Source organism: Mytilus californianus, unplaced genomic scaffold (genome assembly GCF_021869535.1).
Source record: "Mytilus californianus isolate M0D057914Y unplaced genomic scaffold, xbMytCali1.0.p SCAF_14, whole genome shotgun sequence".
NCBI classification, from domain to species: domain Eukaryota; kingdom Metazoa; phylum Mollusca; class Bivalvia; order Mytilida; family Mytilidae; genus Mytilus; species Mytilus californianus.
This window is the reverse complement of record NW_026262626.1, coordinates 13,247,294-13,275,165: the sequence shown is the minus strand read 5'-3', so window position 1 is coordinate 13,275,165 and position 27,872 is coordinate 13,247,294. Positions and strand designations below refer to the sequence as shown.

Genomic DNA, 27,872 nt, shown 5'->3' with positions numbered 1-27,872 from the left:
CACCAAATATAGTTGACCTATTGCATATAGTATTAGACAAAAAGACCAAAACTCAAAAACTTAACTTTGACCACTGAACCATGAAAATGCTGTCAAGGTCAGATAAACCAAACAAGAAATACATGTACACCTTACAATCATTCAATAAACCAAACATAGTTGACCTATTGCTTATAGTTTCTAAGAAACAGTTTTAACCAAGAAAACTTAAAGGGGCACTCAGCTGTCAAATTCATGTTCACCGATTTGACTCAAACTCTCATATTTGATTTATAATAATGTAAAACATTTATCCAAATTATAAAAAGTCTAAAATAAATATTTTACAGGGCATGGGCTCGAGAATATGTAGCTTCGTTTTGTGTGTATTTTAGTCTAGACGCCATCTAATTAACTATCAAGTTGACCTCCGACGACCTCCGATGGTCATATAAGCGATATAAACATAAATATAGATATAAATAGATAGGGAAATCCTGTAATTGGATTTTTCTAGGTCTGTTTAATTTCATATTATAGATTAAAAATATATGTTAATCATCGTTTTTACCTGTTTAAGAATGATGTTTTGTGGATCGAATCAGTCAATCAAATGATTTACCTTTGTTTCACTTTCAATGTTGACATTCTTTTCCTTTAAATAACTCAACAGGCATGATTCATGCATTATCCATCTCTAGCTAAGGGGTAAATTGAAGTTCACATGAATACGGATTCAATGAGGTCGAATTATTCACTTGCAAGTGAATAATTCATCATCAATGTTTCTTAGCTTATTTTGACAAAATTGAACCATACTGGCCACTAAAAGCGAATTATTATTTCACTATTTCATTTTCATTGATGATTGAACAAAAACAAGAGGCTGTCAGAGAGACAACAAACGGGATTTTCCTGTTGAGGTCGAACCCTGAACAGTTGAGCAAGTATGGACACTACATTTAAACTTAAAACAGCTCTGAATTTGGATTGTGATTGAATATTTGACACATCATAGGTTTGTGACACAAAATGAATGTAGTCAAAGAACTGATATATTTGAAATTGGACATTTAAATACCTATTATGGTCCAAAATCCAAAATCTAAGTACATATTAGAATCAGCATATCAACGAACCCCAAGAATTCAATTTTTGATGAAATCAGACAAAAGTTTAATCTAGGACCCTTTGGACCTCAATGTGGACCAATTCGATAAAGGAGCCCACAATCCAAAATCTCTCAATACATGGTTAGATTCAGCATTTCAAAGAACCCCATAAATTCATTTTTTGTTGAATCAAACAAAGTTTAATTTTGGACCCTGATTTGGACCAACTTGAAAACTGGGCCTAAAAATCTAATATTTAAATAGAGTTTAGATTCAGCATTTGAAAGAACCCTATATATATATTTAATTTATGTTGAAATGAAACACAGGTTAATTTTATCCAAAATATTTTCTGTGCAAATGGAAATAACTCCAACTGGATAAATAGTTCTCTAAAATAAGATATGATGCAATTTTTCAAATTATAATCAATAATATAATAACAACAACCAGTGCTGACTAAGTTCTCTAAAATTAGATATGATTTAACACTCAAACATTGTTAGAATCAGCATATCAAAGAACCAAAAAATTCAATATTTGATGAAATTAAACAAAAGTTTAATTTAGGACCCTTTGGACCTCAATGTGGTATTATCTTATTAATAATGAAAAGCTCAACCGTTTACAAGTTCTTAAACAGGAGGGGGGTGGGGTGACCCAAGGGGACTCACCTTATATTTCATTTGATTTGTTTTGTTGTCCAATACAAGAATATATATGGTTTCGGGGTGGGGATCTTGACCATTTACAAGTTTTCAAAAAGAAGGGGGGTGGGGGTTACCCCAGGGGACTTTCCCTCAATTTTATTTGATTTGTTTTATTGTCCCATTCAAGAATATATATGGTTTAGGGGTGGGGATCTCAACCGTTTACAAGTTATCAAATATGGGGGGTGGGGTTACCCTCATGGACTTTCCCTATATTTCATTTGATTTGTTTTATTGTCCCATACAAGAATATATATGGATTAGGGGTGGGGATCTCGACTGTTTACAAGTTCTCAAACAGGAGGGGGTGGGGTGACCCCAGGGGACTCACCTTTTATTTCATTTGATTTGTTTTATTATCCCATACAAGAATATATATGGTTTCGGGGTTGGGATCTTGACCGTTTACCAGTTTTCAAAAAAATGGGGGGGTGGGGGTTTCCCCAGGGGACTTCCCCTCAATTTCATTTGATTTGTTTTGTTGTCCCATTCAAGAATATATATGGTTTAGGGGTGGGGATCTCGACCATTTACAAGTTATCAAAAAAGAAGGGGGAGTGGGGGTTACCCCCATAGACTTCTTCTATATTTCATTTGAATTGATTTATTGTCCCATACAAGAATATATATGGTTTCGGGGTGGGGATCTTGACTGTTTACAAGTTCTCAAAAAGAAGGGGGTGGGGGTGACCCCCATGGACTTCCCCTATATTTTCATTTGATTTGTGTTATTGTCCCATACAAGAATATATATGGTTTAAGGGTGGGGATCTCGACCGTTTACAAGTACTCAAACAGGAGGGGGTTGGGGTGACCCCAGGGGACCTGTCTTTTACTTCATTTGATTAGTTTTATTGTCCCATACAAGAATATATATGGTTTCAGGGTTGGGATCTTGACCTTTTACAAGTTTTCAAAAAGAAGGGGGGTGGGGGTTACCCCAGGGGACTTCCCCTCAATTTCATTTGATTTGTTTTAATGTCCCATACAAGAATATATATGGTTCAGGGGTGGGGATCTCGAACATTTACAAGTTATCCAAAAAAAGGGGATGGGGGTTATCCCCATGGACTTCCCTAATATTTCATTTGATTAGTGTTATTGTCCCATACAAGAATATATATGGTTTAGGGGTGGGGATCTCGACCATTTACAAGTTCTCAAACAGGATGGGGTGGGGGTGACCCCAGGGGACTCGCCTTATATATCATTTGATTTGTTTTATTGTCCCATACAAGAATATATATGGTTTCAGGGGGGGGGATCTTGACCGTTTACAAGTTTTCAAAAAGAAGGGGGGTGGGGGAGATAAAACTCAAATTTATTTCCATGAACCAGTAACAAAACACCAAAATAATTCTCTAAAATTAGATATGATTTTATATCTATCAATTAAACATCACTTTTCAAAACAAATAACTCAAACTTATTTCCATAAACCAGTAAAAAACCAGCAAAATACTTCTCTAAAATCAGATATATCATGTTATATCTATTTCCATATTATAATCAAATTTGATTAATAGTTGCTAATATTGTTTCTTTCATGTGTCAAAAAATAATACAGATCTGCAACTTATCTATCAATTTCAAAAATTTTATCTCATAATAAAAAAATAGATTATTATCTAATTAAAAACAAGTTCAGATTCAGCACTTGAAAGAACCCTATATATATTTAATTTAGGTTCAAATATAACACACACAAACTGATTAATTTTCCCAGGGGACCTGCCCTTTATTTCATATGATTTGTTTTTTTTTGTCCCATACAAGGATATATATGGTTTAGGGGCGGGGATCTCGACCATTTACAAGTTCTGAAACAGGAATTCGTAGAAGGTGGGAATAACCCCAAGGAACTCACCTTTTATTTCATTTCATTTGTTTTATTGTAACATACAAGAATATATATGGTTTCACGGTGGGGATCTTGACCGTTTACAAGTTTTCAAAAAAAAGGAGAGTAGAGGTTACCCCAGGGGACTTCCCCTAAATTTAATTTGCTTTATTTTATTGTCCCATACAAGAATATATATGGTTAAGGGGTGGGGATCTTAACCGTTTACAAGTTTTCAAAAAGAAGGGGTAGTGTTTACCCCATATATTTCATATTATATTGATTTGATATATTGTCCCATACAAGAATATATATGGTTTAGGGGTGGGGATCTCAACCGTTTGCAAGTTTTCAAAAAGAAGGGGTTGGGATTTACCCCCCGTGGGATTTACCCCCCTCATTTGATTTGATATATTGTCCCATACAAGAATATATATGGTTTAAGGGTGGGGATCTCTACTGTTTATAAGTTCTTAAACAGAAAGAAGGTGGGGATGACCCCAGGGGACTTAGACTTTTATTTCATTTGATTTGTTTTATTGTAACATACAAGAATATATATGGTTTCAGGGTGGGGATCTTGACTGTTTACAAGTTTTCAAAAAAAAAGGGGTGGGGGTTACCCCAGGAGACTTCCCCTAAATTTCAATTGATTTGTTTTATTGTCCCATACAAGAATATATATGGTTTAGGGGTGGGGATCTCAACCGTTTACAAGTTTTCAAAAAGAAGGGGTGGGGGTTTACCACCGTGGACTTCCGTTAAATTTCATTTGATTTGTTTTATTGTCCCATACAAGAATATATATGGTTTAGGGGTGGGGATCTCAACCGTTTACAAGTTTTCAAAAAGAAGGGGTTGGGATTTACCCCCCGTGGGATTTACCCCCCTCATTTGATTTGATATATTGTCCCATACAAGAATATATATATGGTTTCTGGATGGGAATCTTGATTGTTTACAAGCTATAAAAAAGAAGGGGGTGGGGGTTACCCCAATGGACTTCCCCGATATTACATTTGATTTGTTTTATTGTCCCATACAAGAATATATATGGTTTAGGGGTGAGGGATCTTAACAGTTTACAAGTTCATAAACAGGAAAAAGGTGGGGTGACCCCAGGGGACTCGACTTTTATTTCATTTGATTTGTTTTATTGTAATATACAAGAAGAAAAATGGTTTCAGGGTGGGGATCTTGACTGTTTACAAGTTTTCAAAAAGAAGGGGTGGGGTTTACCCTCGTGGACTTCCCCTAAATTTTATTTGATTTGTTTTATTGTCAAATACAAGAATAAATATGGTTTAGGGGTGGGGATCTCAACCGTTTACAATTTCTTAAACAGAAGGGACTGGGGGGTTACCACAATGGACTTCCCCTATATTTCATTTGATTTCTTTTATTGTCCCATACAAGAATATATATAGTTTAGGAGTAGGGATCTCAACCATTTACAAGATAAAAGCACATTATCAAATTGAAGGGGGGTAAGGGTAAGAATATATATGATTAACCAACACTTAATTATCTACAAAATGTCTAATAATGAACAGTAAATTCCAAACTTCATTTATACAGTAATACTAGTAAGTTTCAAACTGTATATATACAGTCCTACAGATCTTATCAGAAAACAGAAAATTTTCAAATAAATCTGTCACTCCAATGATTATCATTTGCTAAAATATTTCCGAGATCTAATTAATAATGAAAATAAATCATGATCATATGCTGGAATATTTATAATATCTAATTGAACAGAACTATGGTTGTTTAACATAGTACTCTAACATAATTAATAATGTAATAATCTTCAAAATGTCTAATGATATAGCTTATAATCATTACCACTTAGGAAATAGATAATTTTCAAATAAATCTGTCACTCCAATTTTTATTCTGAGATAAGACAAATCATAACATAATAACAACAGTAAAATATTTAAAAATTCTACTTTTGGATATTAAAAATGGCGATAACTCACAAAGGAGATATACTAAAATCTTGAAAATTAATAGAGACCTTCATTAAGTCCCAGGTAACAACATATTTAAATTTGAAAAAAATTTGTTAAAGCGTTTTCATGTTATTGTGCGGACACTGTTTGGCAGCCGCCAAACCGCCCAGCCGCCCGCCGTATATCACCATTTTAATAACCGATATTTCCTTCGAAAATCCAGTTAAAAATCATATTTTAGATTTTTTATATATCTCGTAGCTAGTGCCCCTCTAACATTGACCAATGAACCATGAAAATGAGGTCAAGGTCAGATGATACCTGCCAGACAGACATATTCACCTTACAATCCTTCCATACAACAATTAAATATGGTTGATCTATTGCTTATAGTTGAAGAAAAACAGACCAAAACACAAAAATTAAACACTGAGAAATGAACCGTGAAAATGAGGTCAAGGTCAAATAAAACCTGCGAGACTGACATGTACATCATAAAATATTTCCATACACCAAATATAGTTGACCTATTGCATATAGTATTAGAAAAAAAGACCAAAACTCAAAAACTTAACTTTGACCACTGAACCATGAAAATGAGGTCAAGGTCAGATGACACCTACCAGTTGGACATGTACACCTTACAATCATTCCATATACCAAATATAGTAGACCTACTGCTTATAGTATCTGATATATGGACTTGACCACGAAAACTTAACCTTGTTCACTGATCCATGAAATGAGGTCGAGGTCAAATGAAAATTGTCTGAAGGGCATGAGGACCTTGCAAGGTACGCACATACTAAATATAGTTATCCTATTACTAATAATAAGAAAGAAATTAACATTACAAAAAATGTTGACTGAATCATGAAAATGAGGTCAAGGACAATGGACATATGACAGGCGGAAACTTCGTAACATAAGGCATCTATATACAAAGTATGAAGCATCCAGGTCTTCTAGCTTCTAAAATATAAAGCTTTTAAGAAGTAAGCTAACGCCGCCCCTCGCCGGATCACTATCCCTATGTCGAGCTTTCTGCGACAAAAGTCGCAGGCTCGAAAAAAAACTGCAAAATTTCCATAAAATTACCTATTTAGTGGCAGCAACCCAACAATGGGTTGTTTGGTGCGTCTGAAAATTTCAGGGCTAATAGATCTTGAACTATTGAACATTTTTACCCCATCAGATTTGCTCTAAATCTTTAGGTTTTTGAGATATAAGCCAAAAACTGCATTTGACCCCTATGTTCTATTTTTAGCCATGGTGGCCATGTTTGTTGATAGATCAAAACTTTGGATACAAATTATAAACTAGATACCCTAAGGAACATTCAGTTAAAATTTGAATGTATTAGGCCCATTAGTTTTAGAGGAGAAGATTCTTGAAATAGCTTACGACGACGACAGATGACGACAGACGCCAAGTGATGGCACAAGCTCACATGGCCCTTTGGGCCAGGTGAGCTAAAAACAATATATCAGGGGCAATACCTCGAAGACAGGTGGATACGTTTTTCCAAATTTTTCAGGGTAGATAGAACTTGGTGTGCTGATCATTTCTACCATGTAATTTTATCTCTAATTGCTATAGTTTTTAGAGATATTAGCTGTACTAGACTATATGTTCTATTTTTAGACATAACCCATGTTGGTTGATCAACCAGGGCAAAAATCACAAACTTTATAATTGAAATCCTACAGATGAAGCAGACAAACTTTTATTTCATTCCATTGAGCAGTTTTAGAGGAGAAAATTTTTAAAGAAAAGTTTAAGTAAAATGAATGCAAAGTGCTAACAAAAGCTCAAGTGGCCCTTCTGATCAGGTGAGGTAAAAACAGCTTAAACTTGTTAAACCCTATCCTATTTTGGGCCTATACCAAGCCAGGCTATCTAGATCATGTGTTAATCATTGTTTGTCTTGTTTGTAGATCTGTTTTTTTTTTTAACGAATAGAAAATGGAATGTGTGGGAAGCAAGGGCTTCAGCTAGGATATACACACTAACAATTGCATAAATCTAACGTTTACAGTTGAAGCGTGATAACCAGACAGAAGCACATTATCTGTCTTGCAGTCAATAATTCACTATGTTACATAACAAAAACATTTCAGGTGATACATTCACATGTCAGGGCCATTAAGTTTCTTATTAAGTTCACACTTATGAAGCTGGCTTTTACAATTTACCCTAATGTATCAAATAAATATTCTCATGTTGCCCCTTGTGGGCCCATTAATTGGGAATAAAATATATTCCATTTAATTCTATTCTTTATTATTGGGTTTTCGTTCTTTGTTTATTCTACCACATAACTTTTATTTTTCAAATAATAACAACAATTCATTATCTATTATTTACAATTTAATAATTAATTCAACAACTGCTGTTCATTTTGCATTTCTTTCACACATTATAGATCTTCTATACTTGGTAAATTATTGCACATTTTAACAAATGTCTCCTCTAAAAGCATATATCTATAAAATATTCATATAACATTTAAACAAATGATTCTTTCAACAATAGCAGCTTAAAAGGGCTGATATTTAACATGAAATATGTGTTTTCGTCATAAAAAAAACATTTAATTCAATTTAAAAACAGTTACGCACATCACACTTTAACTAAGTACTATCAAACTTACAAACTATGCTCAATAAGCTAATTACAAAATCCTGGTAATTAATATTCATAATTTGTTTTTGATCTTATCTTACAATTCTAGGCCAACTGAATTAAATCATCCTTTTTTCAATCTACTGTCATTTTACATTTTACAATGGTTATGAAAGGGGCACAATGAAAAGAGACAGATAGATTGTTACAAATAAAAGTGCAGAAAAATAAAGAGGTCTATAAATTTTCATTTCTTATTTTTACTGAACCAAAAATAACCCTTTGAAAATTTCTTGCTTCTGGTCTGCAGCACTTTCTGGATTTATCTCCATCAGAAACACTCAAATAGCATGCATTTTCAAAAGTGTACACAAAAGTGTACATAAAAGTGTACACAAAAGTGTTGTGATCTAACAATGAAAATTCAACCAATGAAATTACCTATAAAAAGTCTTCAAGATTCTAAAACAGTGAATTTTTGTTCCTTTCAACCTTTTCAAATAATGATTTTATACAATCAGTTCTTTTCACCTATTTTTTAATAAATATTCTTATGCAGTTAAAGTTGTACATCCAAAATTGCTAATAACAGTCACAGATTTATACTTTACAACATCGTGACTCCCAAATTACAGAAATCTGGACATAATATTCGTAATGATTAATTTTTTGGGAAAAATCAATCTTTTAAAAAAGATTTATATTTCATATCTGCATTACAGAGTATGCTTCTTAATCTACAGAAAAGCCAAACCAATCACATTTCTGTTCTTTTTAATTTCAAAAAGTGTAAAATAGGATCTAGCATGTATAAAATTTAATGAATTTAATCCAAATTTCTAAATTATTTCATTGAAGTAACAAACAAAATATGATATAGCATTTGTATCTTTAAAAGAACTTTTACTATTCAGCTATAAAAAGAATCTAAGTTTATCTTAATTACAGGGGCAACAGGACATTCTTTTTTGGATTAAATTTGTGTTTCATAATTTTTGTCAGCCTATCGCAAGAGCAAAATTCATTTAAGTGTGGCCATACTATTTTCTATTTGAAAGGTGTTCGGACTTAGAGAATAAAAATGTAATTTAATGGCTACTCACTTGAGGAATAACGATTAGATCAATTAAGTAACATTAAAATTCATTTCACTTGCATGCATAAAAATGTTTTTTTAAATAAAAAATACTGACCATCATTTTGAAATTGTCATAAAATGAGAGAGTGGCAGTAAGAATATTTTCTTGTATAAAACATGCATGAAAATGTTTAATTCATAACACCCAAGTGCTAATTTTAGACCAATGTTACGAAACAAGAATTTAAAAAAATGCATTACATCATTATTTATTATCAGACAAAAAAAAAAGCAACATAATTTTGTATATGTATTTCCATGCAATCAAAATGTACATAAATCATGTTCAACATAATACAATCTGATAATAGCTTTTTGAAAGCTTGTCAATAAATTATTTATTCATAATCAAAATGAGTTTTTAATTCCAGGATAATGTCATAACAGCCAGAAATACACGTGATATGCATTTTGAAGCTGGTTTTGTTTATGTTCTAAATGAAATTAATTTCTAAGTGATGAGAAATGTACTAGCTTTGTAATCTTTCAAAGATTATTATTCTCCAACTCATAACAAGTTTGTAATGCAACATATATAACACCAACACAGTTGGCAATGTTTTGAAAATACAGGATTCTCAAAGGTTCCTTTAGAAGTTGATAACTCAGAACTCAACAATAAATGCTTCCCTCTTTGAAGTAAAGCAAGTTCCACTGTAAATCAGTTTCCATCTTCAATGGACTCCTAATGTCATCTTCTGGGAAAAAAGAGAAATGTTGATTTACAAAGGTATATGTTTTAACTCAGAAATATCTATCATTTAAGTTTCTTAAATAAGAACAGAAGGAAAGATTTTTATTCACAATTAAAATCCATATTTCACCACAGTTGTTATTCTATCTTAAATATAGCTATATCTGAAATTGACCCCGATTTTGTGGTTCACTGAACATGGAAAAGTGAAAGTGTGAGAGCTGCATGGTGTCCTATGGTCATATATTGTTGTTATAAATCTTTCTTTTTTCTTTCGAAAGATACTTTTTACAGTTTCTTTTGATAATTGTTCTGTAAGTAAGTTACTATTCTGATTTTAATGTGACATCACCAAATTAGACTTATCACCAAATTTGTAATTTCATGAGCAAAATGAAGGGTGCCACATACGAAGCAGGATCTGCTTAACTATAAGAGCACCAGAGATCCTCCCCAGTTTTTGGTGGGGTTTGTGTTGCTCAGTCTTTAGTTTTCTATGATGTGTTTTGTGTACTGTTGTTTGCCTTTTGGTTGTTTTTCATTTTTTGCCATGGCATTGTCAGTTTGTTTTCAACTATTGAGTTTGAATATCCCTTTTGTATCTTTAGTCCCTCTTTTAAATGCAACCATTAATTCTTATAAAACTATTTTTTATTACTTAGAAGTAGAAGATATAAATCTTGACTTTGAAATATTATAAGGAAACAAAGGCAGCCAGTAGCAGTCATTCAGCTTATCTTTGTTTTCCTCCTGGAAACATTAACTCCAGACGGACTTGTACACCTTATGATTCTATAGACCAAATATATCTGACTCATAGTAAGTGGAGAAACACAACACTTGTGTACCACACAAAGTAAAGTTGTGTACAGAACTTCAATACAGAAAAGGAAAAAACAAAGAAACATTTCAAATTTTAAACTCCATATAAGTAACTAATATTGAACCCCCTCCAAATATTCTTATTCATAATTCAAGATTTGATGAAAAATCCAAGTTAAAAAAAATTGTCTACCGTAAATTTCCAAATTACCTTCTTTGTTGTATCTGTCTAATCTGTTGTACCTGTTTACTCAGATTTTGTCGTAACAGTTTAAGACTCTCCTGAAAAATAAAATAATTTCAAATTTCATTAACTTAATTAATTTGCCTTTACAATATCAATTGTTGTCAACTTTTTATCATTATAGATTACAGTTATTTTCCCTTTTTCTATACTTTGCAAGCTGTATAGCAGGAGATGCATATAGTATTCAGTTTTTCTGTTCATCTGAACTATGATCTTCAATCGAAACTGTGTGTCTTTTTTTCAGAAGTCATATATATATATGATAGTTTTTAGTTTTGTGAAAGTGAGGACACCAGGTTTCATATGTATTGCAAATATCAATTGTATTTGTACTATATCAACTAATTTATCTTTTTGAAATTCTATATTTCCATTTTTTTTTACAACTCATTGAATTATTGCTTATTCATATTCAGGTATATAATAGCTGTATAGGACAAATATTCTTTATTTCAAGTTTACATAAAAAGATTTAAATCAGTTATGAAGTAAAAACGTGTCATATTCATGAATATCAAATAGTAATTAAGTAATCAATAACTTAATATTTTCTATTTATGAATACAGAAAAAGAGACCACAAACAAAAATCGGTGAGAAACATATTTCAGGTCAATCAATCTGGTTCATTCAAGAAATGAAACTAGACGAATCAATTACAAAACAAAACTGGACTTAATCAATGGAAGACATTACAAAAATATGTCACCTTCTTAAAGACTGCTAACATGAAATTATAGAATAAACAAGTTAACACCATAGAGCAGTTAAGTGAAATATAAAACCAAAATAACACAGCCTTGTAACTAATCAATACCATGATCCTTCATCAAAGATGGCAGCACCTTGTTATCTTTTAATTATTTTACAGACGACTTAGGTCATGGACAAACATGGTCAATGGACCAACAACAAATGTCCGACCAAACATCTTTATCAGCCAAATCTCAACCTTCCTACGAGAGCATATCATAAAAAATATCGAATATGTGCTATATCAACATTAGTAATTTGAATATCATTGATTAGTTGTAAATCAAGGAAAATAATTTGCATAATAAGACCATTTTTGAATGATTTTTGTCTATATATATTGATATTGCGATATGGTATAATTTGATAAACTTAGCAGGAATTCACTGACACATCTGCCTCCTCTCTGAAAAATTCTATGCCTCATAAATCAGAAGCTGTTCACCTTGTCAGCACATTTTTATCACATTTATCAAAACATTTATATACATACAAAGTACTTCTGACCTAAGTATTGGCTTAATGTCATATCATACAGACCGTTCATCAATTTCTGCAACAGTAATTAATGCCTTTCAATTTTTGGGAGAAAAAAAAAAAGCTGAGAAAAAACTGTTTTTTTTCTAATATAAAAGCAGATCAAAAATTAGTTTACATATGGAAATATTACCTTTCATCTATATGCATTAACAAAACATTATTGCATTAGATATAAACTAGTGTAAATTAAAATGGTTTGTAATTTGAAAGTTCAAATAAATGGTTTGAGACTTAAGTCTCTGGTATATTTAGGGAGTATCTATTCAATTGCAATATCGACTGATTTCTACAATTAAGCAGAACTATGGAAAACTCGTCTCCACAGAAAAAGAATGTTCACAAACAAAGAGTTACAAATCTTTAATGTATATACAAACTTTCTGAAATGTTTGAAAGCTACTGGGTTTAAAAATGTAAGAGGAGTTGTTCACACAAAAGAGGTAGCCTTCATCAAATATATTGCTCAAAATTGACTATGGTTTACAATCTAGACAAGAAGACACTAAATAAATTAATATCTTGAGATTCTAAAATATAGCCAGATAGCCTTAATCCAAAATTTGTACATGTTCTTTAGCAATTAATAAGTTATTTATATTCTATTATTCCCACAATCCTCCAAGGTTTCATGTCGTCTGCTATATTCCATTACCAACAGACAAATTTGTTTTTCCTTGTTTGTGCTCAGACTAGGTGATACAATATAAAAACAGATGTCTCTCAAGTCTCCTACGGTTTTCCATTAAAAATGTTGCCAAAAGGGTCGTCTTTGTTTTCAGTCTTTGTTTTCCGTGATAATATCATGTATCCCAGGAAATCAAAGAAAAACATCTACTTTGATACAATTGATCTTCAATTACTAATACCATGCAATACTTTTCTGTCTTTTACTTTATTTTTTAATAGTACCAAAGAGAAGGTGGCCCAATGGCATAAAATAACCCAAATTGAAAATAGGTTTATATGATAGACTGAAACTGTCAAGTGGAATCTAAGTTTTATTCTATTAACTGGCAATAAGACTAAGTTCAGTAAGTGTTATTTGATAATTATTGTTATATTATTATTTGAAGAATAACCCTTGGTAAAGGGAGACAACTTTTTACACCAGTTATATGTTTTGTGAAAGTCAGTGTCATCAATGCTCTTTTAAGCATTCATGTGAAACTGAACTAAAATCAAAGAACCTTTGAAAGCATGCTTACATACCCGTCGCCCCCATATTTTCACTGGGCAAACAAAACCTCAACAGATTTGTAAGTTCAAATACTCATTACTCCAACAAAAGGCAACTGATAAAAATTTCTTGTAAATATGCACATCTACATATTATATCCTCATTAACTACAAAGTTTCATGAAATTCTGTTGTGCTGTCTCAGAGGAGTTGCGATGACAAACTGTTGCAGTAGTATACTTAAGCAAAAATTCTAAGTTCATAAGGGCATAACTCCTAGAAAAATAATTGAATCATAATTTCCTGTAGATATGCACATCTTCATAGTATGTCCTTATTTTTCTAAAAAGTTTAATGCAATTCTGTAGTGCAATTTCAGAGGAGTTGTGATGACAAGAACAGGACTGACGAACAGACAGACCGACAAAGTGACGGGCCAAAAACATTATACCCTATGCAAATACTAATGAAAATAGTTGAAAAAAACATTCTACTGATTTTGAAGAGTTATGTCCTTAACCTAGATACTTACATTCTCCTCAATTAACTGATTGTATTCATCATATAATCTGGTACTACTTTGATGATTCTGTTCATCTATCTCAAATTCTTTCAATAAATCATTTCTGTAATGACAAAAGGATATATTAACATTTACCTATGAACTTTACTTTTTTTGGTAAAAAAAAAGACTTCATGCACAATATTCCTCAAATAGGGGTCAAAACTTGAAAGGTATGGAATCGATTGTCAAATATCAGTTTGTCAAATCCGTAAATTGGTCTATGGGATGTCTTGATGCTGGGTGGAGGTCCGAACATTTTATGTGCTAAGCCATAAGTCTGTTTAACCTGCACAATATTACCAATAATGGTTTCTTAATCTGAAATCATGCAAAGAAGCTAAACAGTTTAGAAGAACTTACATAGACATTAGAACAGCTTAAACAAAAGTACAATCAACACTTACACTCTCAACATTTAATAACTATTGACTGAAGGCACCTGAACATTTAGAAACTCATAAACTATCCTCATTAGTGTTATTATAAGGTCATTCCTCTACTCATCACACAAATTAATATTAGATTTTTTAACCATTTGACCTGCATGAATGTATAACCTTCCTCACAATAACTACAGTTAATGACTTCCAAAAATTTCATGAATCTTGGATTCATTTGGAATCTCATTAGCACACATCAACAGTAGGAACTATTTACTAGTAGTTAATTATAAGAGTGTTGCAAAAAAAAATTTATGGCTAAGTGCATAACAATATTTCCAATTGACCGTGGCTGTTTGAATGAAAACTGACAACAACAGGTCAAAGTTCAAAAGAAATTAAAGTGGGTAGACAGCTTATTGTAAAATGTTAAAAAGTTCAAGGTCAAATTCAAATTGATTTGACAACAGGTCAAAGTTCAAAAGAAATTAAAATGGGCAGACAGCTTATTGTAAAATGTTAAAAAGTTCAAATTAAACTGACCAGTGGCAAGAAAATTAAAATGTTAAAAAGTTCAAGGTCAAATTCAAATTAAACTGACCAGTGGCAAGAAAATTAAAGTCGGTTATGTATACATAGAGTTCAGTGATATTGACAACTTATTAAGAATGCAGGTACAAATGTAGTTTAACAGATAAAAAAATTGAAAAGATTAGTCTTGGCAAATAAATGTCTGAAACTTTGCAATGAAGCAAAATGATTTCAGGAGAATTCATTAAAAATTTGACCTTTTTTTTACTATCTAGATAGTCAGTAAATAAGAAAAGAACTGAAGTCTTGATCAAATTTAACTGTTTTTGGCTGGGTTAATTAGCATGTAATATTTTCGTGATTGCTGATAGATCTAACGAATTAGCATTTAAGTGATATTGATAAAACTTAGAACTTTTCAATCTTTTTCTATCGACATTCATACATAGCGGAAAATGAATTTATCACTGCTGCCTGCTGTATAAACAGTGTGGATCTATGGAGATTAAAATTTGATTGTTACCGAAATACGACTAATTTCTGGATGTTTATTACATTTACGTCAATGTCTCAGCACATTTTCTCAGTAATTGACAACTACATTGCTATATTTGAACATTTTGTGGATTTTTTAGTTGTCTGTTTCAGCTTGGTTATCAAATTGCTGACATGTCACCATGTTTTTTTTCTAATTTAATGGTATGATATGCTTCTCAGTCTGTATTATATGTCTTGTTTTTCACCAAAAGTAGCACATGTGGTCAAATTTATTGCAAAAAATTAAAAAAATATTAAGTCACTGCCAATTTTGTACAGAAATAAAGTAACTCCCTTATTTGCCTTCCGTTGTCTTGCTTGATATGATTAAACTTTGAACTTGTAAATTTTACACATTTTTGTGAATGCAGAAAAATAGCTGTGAAAAAAATATGAAAATTGTTAATAAAGTTCCATCATTTTCCAAAAGTTAAAAACCAAAATTGGTATGATTGTTAAGAAATTATGGAGTGCATGTCTGAAAAAGAACTCATTCATAAATGATAGTGTTAAAATCAAAAATCAAAACTCAAAACTCAAAAACTCAAAACTCAGATCTCAAAACTTGAAAAATGAGAAATATTTACTTTCTCATTATCCAATTATGACAGAAGATGATCACATATACACAATAAAACAAGCATTCTGAGAGTATTGCATAGCATATATATATATCAAGTCAATATCTTCAAGCATGACGAAAAAAAGTGCGGAAAACTGAATATTTGAGTGAATTTTCCAAATCCAAGGACCATCACTCTGCACAAAATTATCAGACCGGAACAAAATTCGAACTTGATCTGTAACTTGTCATGATAAAACAATATACCAAATATCAAATCAATATCTTCAAGAATGAAGTAAAAAAGTGTGGAAAACTGATTTGCCGGACTGACAGAAGGACAGACAGACGGACAGAGTGCAAACCTAAAGTCCCCTTCGACTTCGTCGGTAGGGGACTAATAAAGCTAAAAAACAGTCTTAACTAGTTTTTAAATGTAAAAATAAGAAGATGTGGTATGATTGCAAGTGAGACAACTCTCCATCTGAGACCAAATAATGTAGAAGTAAACAACTATAGGTCACCTTCAACAATGAGCAAAACCCATTGCCGCATAGGAAGCCGAATTTCTAGTCTTAACAAGTTTTAAAACACAATTCCTAGTATAAATAATTTTCTAACAAACACTTCGTTCCGTTGATCATAGGGGAAATGTCTTTAACCTATAATCTGCTTCAGTGCACTATTATGTTTTGTTTTGTCTCCCAAGAGTTATAATCTTCATCATGACAAAGAATTTTACACTGTAATTGCATGCCAAAACCCCATAACCCTTGTGCACCAATATCATCAAGTGTTAAATAACATGCTGCAAGGTTTCCAATCAATCAGTGGTGCATATGTAATTAATAAATTACTGACACTTGATATAACTCGTGCAGTTTGGGAATTTTTTCTCAATCTTGAATTTCATCGTATAATTTTTCCATATATCTTATTCTTTTTCCTCTGAGAAATTATCCTTGAGGACAATATTAAATAACAATAACTTTAATTCAATTTGTTTTGCTATGTTATACAATTCATGTACTTTTGTACGTGGAAATAAAATGTGCATGAGTCACAGTCAGACTCAACATGATTTAACTAGAAATAACAAAGTCATGTATCTACAAGATTGAAGTAAAATTATCTTTCCGTTATAGATCACAGACCACATTTTTTATTTATACATATTTAGATAATGTATGGTGTGTATTCTTAAAAAAATAAAAAAACATTTAATGACTATAAAAGAATAAAATTAATTCAAATATTAAACCCCCCTCCCAAAAATGAGTTTACAAGGGACATACACATCCCAATGAACAAGCGAATTTCCAATGAAGACTGACAATAAATCGTTCAAAGGATAAACTTTAATGAAGTGAAAATAGTGCATGGCAAACTGCAAGATCTTATCAATTCTCAACAACTTTTTTTTTGTAAGCAAATTACATCTGTTGTCGATAAATTTTCAAATCTTAAGTTGTTCAGAGAACTGTAAAATTGTCCAATCTAAGTGCCAAGGATACAGTAAAACACTTTTACTCCCCAGGAATAATTGTAATAAGTTATTTCCACTAAATCATAAATGGTTGTTTCAGTAAATAAGATAATATTTTTCCATCCGTTATTATATATATATCTGTCATTAGTGTTTGCTGGATGAATAACTAACAATGACTTTGACCTTGGTCGTGGTAGAAAGGTCACTACAGCCATCATAAATCTATTTGATACTGGTATTTCATGAGTTTTTACAATAGATTTATGTGATGGTAACTGACTGGTCCATAATTGCAACACAGATAACATTAATGGAATTGTAACTAATAGATCTGATTCATAAGATTCATGTCTTATTGCCTTAAAAATTTTCAATTCAGCAACTCCTGACAATTTAAGTTATTTTTTTAGGAAAGAAAATTTACTTTTAATTTAAGACCTTTATAGAATGAAAGAAATTATTTCTAAGCAAATATTGGGGGTCAAATTTATCCAGAAAATAAATTGTTTTATCTATTGCAGAAAAGCAAATTCAAGACACTGCATAATACCTTATCAGATGAAACTTTGTTCATGAATCAATGATTTCTTAGCTAGCTGGAGCCAGAGGTTTGTTTATCTAGTTTATTTTTGGGCATTTTACAAATTTTTCATTTGGGAAGCAAATTTTGTAGAAAAGTTGGGAATTTTGGGAATTCTGCATTCTCACTGACAGTAGGTCTCTTTACCAGACCCTGAAGAACAAAATCTAAACTGAACTTTTCATTCTTGACTGCAAAATTCAAATATAATTCTAAGATCAATTATCAATCTAGGGGGGGGGGGGGGGGGGGCTAGGATGAAATTTGAAAACAGTAGGCAGGACAGGAGTTTTGAGTAAAAAAAAAAAGGCAGGATGAGACACTTTGCAAAAAAAAAAAAAGTTAGGATAAACTAAAAAAAAAAGAAAAAAAAAAGGCAGGACCGAATAGAGTGAAAGATAACAACTTAAAAAAAATGCAGGACAAAATTTTTCATCCTAGCACCCCCCCCCCCCCCCCCCCATAAAAATCAAATGGCAGCTCCCTAAGTGACAAAAGTGACAACACCATGTCAAAAAACAAAAACAACCCAGAGACTAACAAGAGTCTACAAAACACAACATAGAAAACTAAAGACTAAGGAACACAAACCCCACCAAAAAGCAGGGGGTGACACAAACAAAGATATGTTGAAACAATTCAACTACTTGGTAACTGCAATATGTGTATTTTTGGTAAACAAGTGTTGTTCAGTTGCTGTCTCATTGATATTTATCTAACATTCAGTGTTTCTTTATTCTACATTGGCTAGAGGTATAGGGGGAGGGTTGGGATCTCACAAAACATGTTTAACTCCGCCGCATTTTTGCGCCTGTCCCAAGTCAGGAGCCTCTGGCCTTTGTTAGTCTTGTATGTTTTTTAATTTTAGTTCATTTATATGTTTTGGAGTTTAGTGTGACGTCCATTTTTTTCACTGAACTAGTACACAATTTTATTTAGGAGCCAGCTGAGGACCACCTCAGGGTACGGGATTTCTCGCTGCGTTAAAGACCCATTGGTGGCCTTCGGTTGTTGTCTGCTCTTTGGTCAGGTTGTTGTCTCTTTGACATATTCCCCATTTCCATTCTCAATTTTATTTTAGTTAATTCCAATTACAAGATCCTAAATAAATGAATCACTTTTTTTCTTTATCTAAATAAAGATGTATCTAGTGTTAGGTAAAACCACTTAACATTTTAAGACTGACACACTGTAGACAATTAGGCTAGATTTTTTTTATATTGCAATAAATCAACCTAAATGTCTATTTCCAGAAAAAAAGGTTAGAATTAGAAAATAACACAAGGAACAAGATCAATTGAACAGGGAACCAGATTAGCGACCAGGTCAACCAAATTGTTAACGCTTTCTCTACAGAAAATGTAAACTAAAACTGTTTTTATATAATTGGGTTTCTCTAAGGAAGATGATTTATGAAAATTTCCTGGTTAGAAAAAAAAACATGGTAATAAAAGTCTTGATATAGAGACTGATGTTGACCATTGGGAATATAATAAAACAAGTCACATGGTGATGAATTGCACAGGAAATGGATGTGGCTATCCCCAAAAATTTGATCTACTATGGCATTTTCTATTAACTGATGTTATTTGTAATTTACATAAACATTTTTTTACATAAATTGATTTACATAAATTTACACAATTCTTTTGTCACGGCAAATTGCAAATAGGAGCAAAGTGAATATGCGCTTTAGAACAATAAGATTGAAAGATCGACTTTTATCTATATAATATTCAGTGGCAAATATTTCATGCATGAAACATGTATTCAGGACGAGAACAAATTAACCAAAATCTAATAAGATTCTGCACAAAAATGCTAGGGTTCATTCATTACAAAGACACTATGCACTGGACATTAGTATTATAAAACATATATGTATTTACATTGTGTCATAGGTCAAATTTATTTGTTCAGTGTATGTTCAATGGTGTTAATATGTCCTTTGATTGAGTTAAGCTATTTCAGTTGATATTTTATAGTGTGTCTTTCTATGTTGTGATGTTACACTATTGTTTCAGAAAAAGGGTGAAGGTTTGGTACCATTAAAACGTTTAAACCCGCTGCATTTGTTTGCACCTGTCCTAAGTCAGGAATCTGATGTTCTGTAGTTGTTGTTTGTTGATGTGGTTCATAAGTGTTTCTCGTTTCTCGTTTTTTATATAGATTAGACCGTTGGTTTTCCCGTTTGAATGGGTTTACACTAGTAATTTTTTGGGGCCCTTTATAGCTTACTGTTCGGTGTGAGCCAAGGCTCCGTGTTGAAGACCGTACTGTGACCTATAATGGTTTACTTTTGTAGATTTTTACTTGGATGGAGAGTTGTCTCATTGGCACTCATACCACATCTTCTTATATCTATTAGAGTTATACATCTTCCACATAATATTCTTTACTAGTGGATATTTTTCAATTACATTTGTTTTACAAAGGAATAGTCTGTGATAGCTCTGACGCCTTTTTATGACTTGTTGGCATCGTATGATTTAATCCTCAAAAAGAGCAATCTAATAACAAAAGGCTATTCAAATATTTTTAAGTAAGCCGTTGCTCATATTCAATTTTACCAAAACTATAAGTAAATTGGCTTTTTGGGTCTTTATATGTCATTTGAAAAGATCTGTTTTTGCTTGTCCTGTTTGCCATATATACTGGCGTAAAGCACTGAAACAACACACAGATAATGTTACATTAGCATTTATCACTCATAAATGTAAGCCCCAACCAAAGAAATTATTGGTAAAATGTAAACTAAACAATACATCATTTTAAACAACCTTGGGCTAGCTTTCTCTTTGCTAAAAAGCTGTGTAAAAAAAGGCTTCAATAACCGAAAAGAAGAGTTTACCAGAAAACTGAGAACATAACATGTCAAACAATAAATTCTGTCCTCTACTAGCATGAAAGTTCATCCTATAACTCATCCCAAACAGCTAATTCTCTCTCTTACTGGAGATCAATGTTAAAGATATGATTTACTCGAATTTCTTAATTTGCCTTTTCAGTTCAATACACTAGGGGGAAACTGTTATGATTAATTTACAGAGGCATTATGGGAAAACAAGAATTAAACATGCAAACATTAGTTCTCTTTTTGAAAAAAAAAGGAAAAGTTTCGCAGCTGAGTTGAATTAATGTTCTCAAGAGTTGATTGTACTTATGTATGGCTATTTGTTATGTGAAAACAAATTTCATATAAATAATATCAGAATTTTTTTTATTGAAATAGTTTAAATGATTTATACATTTACAGAAAATATTAATAATTTGAAATGTTTTGTTTGATTTATCCAGAGAATAATTGCACTAAATTTAATCATTGATTAATTTAAGTTTATCTTGAAAGTTGAAAAACTGCTGTGCAATCCAACTTCTACATGCTGGATACATGACTAGATGAATTTTGTAATCTTTATGACTTATTATTTTATACCTAATGAAATCTTCCCCTGGACATTCAACACCCAATAATCAATCAATCTTGTCAAATATGAACATGGGCTCGTTGAACTTTAATTCTACATAGACATTTGTCATTTATATGGCTTAAAATGGTGTTTCACTAAAGATATTACAGTAAAAGGCCGACTTTAGAAAGAAGACCAGCTTGGATCATTTACTATTTTTGTATTGATGTCTTTAATAATGGATAGAAACATTAAAGGCAATTTTTAGCTGCCAATAGGTCTCTATGAAAAACACTTTTCAGATATGATTTTAGTTAAAATGACCTTGAAACAGCATCATCCCTTTTTAGCAGCAGAAATATAAATCAATTTACCAGAACAGAAAGTAAAACCGTTATTGTCAGACCTTTGTAAGCAAAGCTTAGAAATATGATCTGCATTTTAATCAGATTGTCAATATAGTGAACTTTTCGTTAGAATCAGCTTTTGAAACTGATACTCAAATGTTTGAAAGAAACAACATGTAATCCAGCATATAATTGTCAACTGAAAAGAGGCCAGTTGGTGGTCTAAGTTGTCGAACTACTGTATCACTAGTTTGTCAACACTGAGGTTGTGAGTTCGAATCCCGCACAGGGCAGGTGCACTCGACTCCCATCTTATTAAATTGACTAGGATTGTCAGTTTTCCTAAAAAAGGTCAGTGGTTCTCTCCAGGCACTCCAGTTTCCTCCACTTATAAAAACTGACTGCCAAGAAATAGCACAATAGTTGAAAGTGGCATTAAACACCAATCAATCAATCAATCAACTGTAAAAGTACTTAAGCTGAGAATTTTAATTGTAATTTTTTGCAAAAAAGTCGTGAGTCAATTTTTTAATAAATAGTTTCAGACTGAGCACATATCAAATTGAAGGTTTATGCATGTCCCTGTGTTTCAAAGACTTAATTTTTCTTCATTTTTTCATCTCGTATTTAAAATGAATAAACTGCTTCGCTGAGTGCAGCTGGATACGACCGCAGAGGTCCAACCCTGAACAGTTGGGGCATAAATGGACACAATATTCAAGCTTGATACAGGTCTGAATTTGGATTGTAATTAAATATTTGACACATTATAGGTTTCTGACACAGAATAAATGTAGTCAAAGAACTTAAAATTGGTTATATGATTTGAATTTATATTCAATTGGAGATTTCTTGCTTTTGTGCAATACACTATGCTGTTGCGCAATACTTAGTAAATCTGTTTTCAGACTATATACAAAGAATTAGCAAAATAAACTGTGACCCCTAATTTTTCTTTGGAAAATTGACAATTTTATTAAAAAATAATATTTGAAGAAATTTTCTATTTTAATTTCTTAAATCTAGAGGACAAAAATTTTTTTTTTACTCCCCCCCCCCCCCCCCTTTCCAAAAAAAAAAAATAACATTTGAAATTTGAAGAAATTTTCTTTTTGTAAAATGTACAATTTAAGAGAAATCAATACACTTAAACACAACTTTGATTGTCTGAAACTAGAAAAATGCTTGTTTTAGACCCTTTTTGGCCCCTAATTCCTGAACAGTTTGAGCAATTACCCCCCAAAAATGAATCCCAACCTTCTACTTGTGGTACAATTTCAGAGCAATGAAAATACTTATACAGAAGTTATTGTCCTGAAAATAGAAAAATGCGTGTTTTGGTCCCATTTTTGGCCCCTAATTCCTAAACGGTTGGGACTATCACCCCCAAACACAATCCCAATCTTCCTTTTGTGTTATTGAACCTTTTGTTTAAATTTCATAGAAATCTGTACACTAAAACTAAAGTTATTGTCCGGAAACCAAATGTCTTCGGACGACGACGACGTGATAGCAATATACAACCCCAAAATTTGTTTGCGGTCGGTCGTATAAAAAAACTATCCTTTCATTTATTTCATTCATGTTTTCAATAGTGAAACCAGTGATTTGATATATAAATAACTATAATGTAAACATTATGTAATTTTCATCACAGTTTTCCCCTATCTATGATCTGTATACACATTAACCTTTAAATAATAACTGCAGTTTATTATTTCTGTATTTAGAGTTGCAGACAAGACAACTTGTACTTCAAATTGATCACTCCTACAATGAACATCTAACATTAAGAGGTCAAACTAAGCATGATTTCAACTTTTAAATAGGTCCCATGTGTCCAAATGTTTCTCTCTGAAAACTTCCTGATACATATTTCATTTATTCTTTCAAATGTGGCAAATTATTCAACATTTCCCTTGTGTCCACTTATGTTTTTTTCTTAAACTTCCTGAAAATTTTACTGACTTGTACTTAATTCATATTTCTAAAAGTGACATAACTCAATTCAAATTTCAATAGCACTCAAATTACAGCTGAAAAATTAGTATGTGAAGGGAATAGGATGAGGTGTTGAATCCCCCCACATTTTGATAGTATTCTTCTATCTGTAATCTACACAGACTCTTGTCTGCTACATTTATGTATAATTATTCCATTACAAAAAAAACCTGTTAAATAGTTTTTGAATAATAATTTCCTGTTATACGGTAATCGAAAAAAAAATATATCAAAGATTTATTTTTACCATACAAGCCAATGTTCTAAAGTTTCAAGGATAATAACTTTTTTTTTGGCGTGATGTCTAAATCAAACTTTTAATCATTTTAGCCTAGACATACAAGATTTAACTGGACTGAAATTATTTTTTTATTTTTCTGCTAGTCAAGATGTCTCTGTTTCCTGAATTTCCTCCAGATTATGCGGTCTTTAAAACACTGAAATATTTTCTAAATAATATCTGACTGCATGTCCAGTGGGTTACACCTGGCGTCAAGCCCAGTACATGGTAAAGGACAGAGAGTAGTGGAGGCACTTTGTTGTGGCCTTATGTCCCACTGGGGATGAAGTGGATAAGTAAGTAAGTAAATATGTCCAGATAAAGTTTTTTTTCAATATAACTTTGCCAAATCTATCAAATTCCCTTTGGGCAAATTTGACCATAACTACTTTTTTGCTATTCAATTCAGACCAATTTCATTTTTTTTTTAAATTTAAATGAGCATATCTTTGGGTTTTCCAAATTCTTGATGAAGCAAAAGCCATAAATATGCATCAAATATAATTCATAATAAACTGACTGACTATTTTTTTAAAAGAGTTACTTCTAAAAATAAAACATTAATGAACACTTATGCAATTGCTTAATTCTGTAGGGTAAATCTTTTAAGCCTATACATATTAATAGAGTAAAAATCATTTAGTTGTCAATCTGAGAAAAAAAAAGCAAAAGCCAAAAAATTGTGGTATTATGTAAACATGTAACTCTACAGGACTTCACTTAAAACACTCTCATAACTCAGATTTTTGCACATTTCTTGTGCCAAAACACATGCTTTTAAAATTTTGAAGATCATTGAAACAAGGTTTCCACTTTTTGTATTGTAATTAGAAACACACAAAAGAACCATCATAATAACTTGTTTTAATGTAAAATCTAATTCTACTAGGTGTAACTTCAAATCATAATTTACGCTTATTTTTTAGCGTCTTCTCAGTTTCAACTATTACACAGAAGATGTTATGTTAATTCTGAATTAAACTGAGCAATTTAGTCTTAGACATGATTTTTTTTTATTATTTGTTATTGGCTTTGAACTATATCTAGCTGTCAGTAACTGTGAGTACTCTCAGATCTGTACTTATAGTGTCTTTTTTGTTGTTAGGGATGTACAAATACCATGCCACGTCCAGTCTGTGTTTGTTATATGTTTTTTCTGCTTTGTATTGATCTGATGAGTTAAGTCCTTTTTAACTGATTTTTATTGTTTGTTCTTATGTTGTGCTATAATTCCACTGTCCCAGGTTAGGCGAAGGGTTGAGCACTCACAAACATGTTTAACCCCACCACATACTTTATAAGCAGGTCCCAAGTCAGGAGCGAGTAGTTCAGTAGTTCATGTCTGTCATATCTGTTTTCCGTCAATTGTTTTGTTATAAATTAGGCTGTTGGTTTTCTCAACTGAATTGTTTCATATTTTTCAGGTCAGGGCCTTTTAAAGCCAACTATACAGTATGGGTTTTTCTCATTGTTGAAGGCCGTATGGTTGCCTATAATTGCTTACATCAACTTCATTCGAACTTTGGTGGATAGTTGTCTCATTGGCAATCATATCACATCTCCTTATTTTTATATTACTATAAAAATATATTTAACATTAAAATATGTCCATAGGACACAATGCCCCCTCGCTCCATCACATTTCCATGTGAAATGAACAATGAAACCTTGTCAAAACCTTTACTTGGTAAATTTTTCTAAAAGTTCACATCACAATGAAGAATGAACTTGTGTACTACAGGTAAGTTTCAAGTTGATGTGACCACAATTTCATGGTAAACCACATTCATCCCAACTGCTAACCTGATATAGGATAGACAATCAAACAGACCAACAGAAGGAAGCAAAGACCAGCAAACATTATTCTTTGCTTCTATCCTAGACAGGCAATAAAAGGTTAACCTGAATAATTCTTTTAAAAATTGAACACGACAGGACAGCAAACTGCAGCAATCATCAATACCCAACTTATAGACAAACAAAATGGAAGCTAGTATGTCAAAGTCTATTGTAGGAATGTTTGGCAACTAACTATTTAAAATTGAGAATGGAAATGGGGACCAATTTAGTGTTGAATAGGTTACACAAAATTTTAGATAACAGCTTAATAGTTGTAACTTAAAACATTATGAACACTCACATTTTCATAAATCTCCCTAAAACAACTTAGGCACACTTCATAGACCTCCTATTTTCTAAAAAAATGCTAAAATGCTTACACAGCAATAAATTTCAAGGACATTTTTTACTTGAATTCATATAACACTGTCTGTGTCCTGTAGAGGAAGAGATAACGTTTTCTTACTGTCAGTTCTTCCTACTTTTGTCCATATTGATTTGGCCTTAAGCTTTTGTAAAAACAATAACACGGTGAATCAATTAAGTGCATGATAGTTAAAATAAAGTGCACAGGAAGTAAGTAAAACATACAAACGAGGAACTTACATATTTTTTTACAACAAGCAATATATAAATATAGACAAATTGATTGCTTAAGAATGTTCTATAGGATGCAATTCTGTAAATATAGACAATGCAATTTCCCCTAGGAACTCCTTTTACGGCTAAAACTGTGCCACTTTTACTATGAAGTTTCATAAAAAATTATATCCTAGAATGAAAAGTTCATATGCACTACTTTTTTTTTCAAGGTTCAATACATAGGGCTGTGCGGCATATTTTCAACATTTATATGCCCTGAACTTCTAAGAGTTAAAACTTATACTAAAATTCTGTACTACCCCTCCCTTCACATTGGGTCTTCCTCACAATTCAATTTGGCCACTATCCATGTGTATTTATACTGGTAACATTCCCAAGTTATGTATCATTATATATCTCCCAAAAAGAGGCCTGATTTGTGAAACAGCTGTATTTTCATTGTGCAACTTATAGAGGTAAATTCAATAAATAAATATACCTCACCAGGGACCGCCCATTTGGGGGACAGCTTTCTGTATAACTCTGAAGTCCTGTGCTCTTCTGATTGGTAGATAATGTTTGTAATAAATATTTTTTGATAAATAGATCAAAACTAGAGTTAAAAAAATAAACAAGAGGCTCTCAAGAGCCTGAATCGCTCACCTTAAACATTTTGCTTAAATCTTTCATCAATGATTATTTTTGCTTTTCAATATATATTAATGAGTGGCTTAAAAATGCCATTTAAATGTTCTTTGTATCTGTCATATTTTTTACAAAAGCAAAAAAAATGCATTTTATCCCTATGTTCCATTTTACCCATAGTGGCTATGTTTCTTGACATACAAGGAAATAAAATACAAAATTTATACTAGATACTCCGAAACTCATTCAGCCCAAGTTTGGCTGAAATTGTCTTAAGGGCAATAACTCCTTAAGGGGCCAATTGACAATTTTGGTCATTAAATTTATTTGTAGATCTTACTTTGCTGAACATTTTTGCTGTTAACAGTTTATCTTTATCTATAATAGTATTCAAGATAATAACTGAAAACTGCAAAATTTCCTTAAAATAATCAATTATGGGGCTTTAACCTAAAATCAGATACCCGATTTGGCTGATAATTTCAGGGCAGGTAGACCTTGACCTAATGAATACTTTATCTTCTTGTCTGA

The 27,872-nt window shown here is 31.9% G+C and overlaps 1 protein-coding gene across 5 annotated transcripts in view; it reads right to left on the bottom strand.

The window, feature by feature from the left end:
• Window positions 1-7,951: 7,951 nt before the first annotated feature.
• Window positions 7,952-27,872, bottom strand: part of LOC127724229 (mitogen-activated protein kinase kinase kinase 7-like) — a 66,894-nt gene continuing 46,973 nt past the window's right edge. For 4 of the 5 annotated variants that reach the window (XM_052231133.1, XM_052231131.1, XM_052231134.1 and 1 more), the window contains 3 exons: window positions 14,126-14,219; window positions 11,090-11,160; window positions 7,952-10,060 (listed from right to left, as the gene is read on the bottom strand). In XM_052231133.1, the coding sequence (XP_052087093.1) occupies window positions 10,054-10,060; window positions 11,090-11,160; window positions 14,126-14,219 (172 nt within the window). In that variant the 3' untranslated portion in view covers window positions 7,952-10,053. The remainder of the gene's footprint in view (window positions 10,061-11,089; window positions 11,161-14,125; window positions 14,220-27,872) is intronic. The other variant, XM_052231132.1, reaches the window with a different exon arrangement.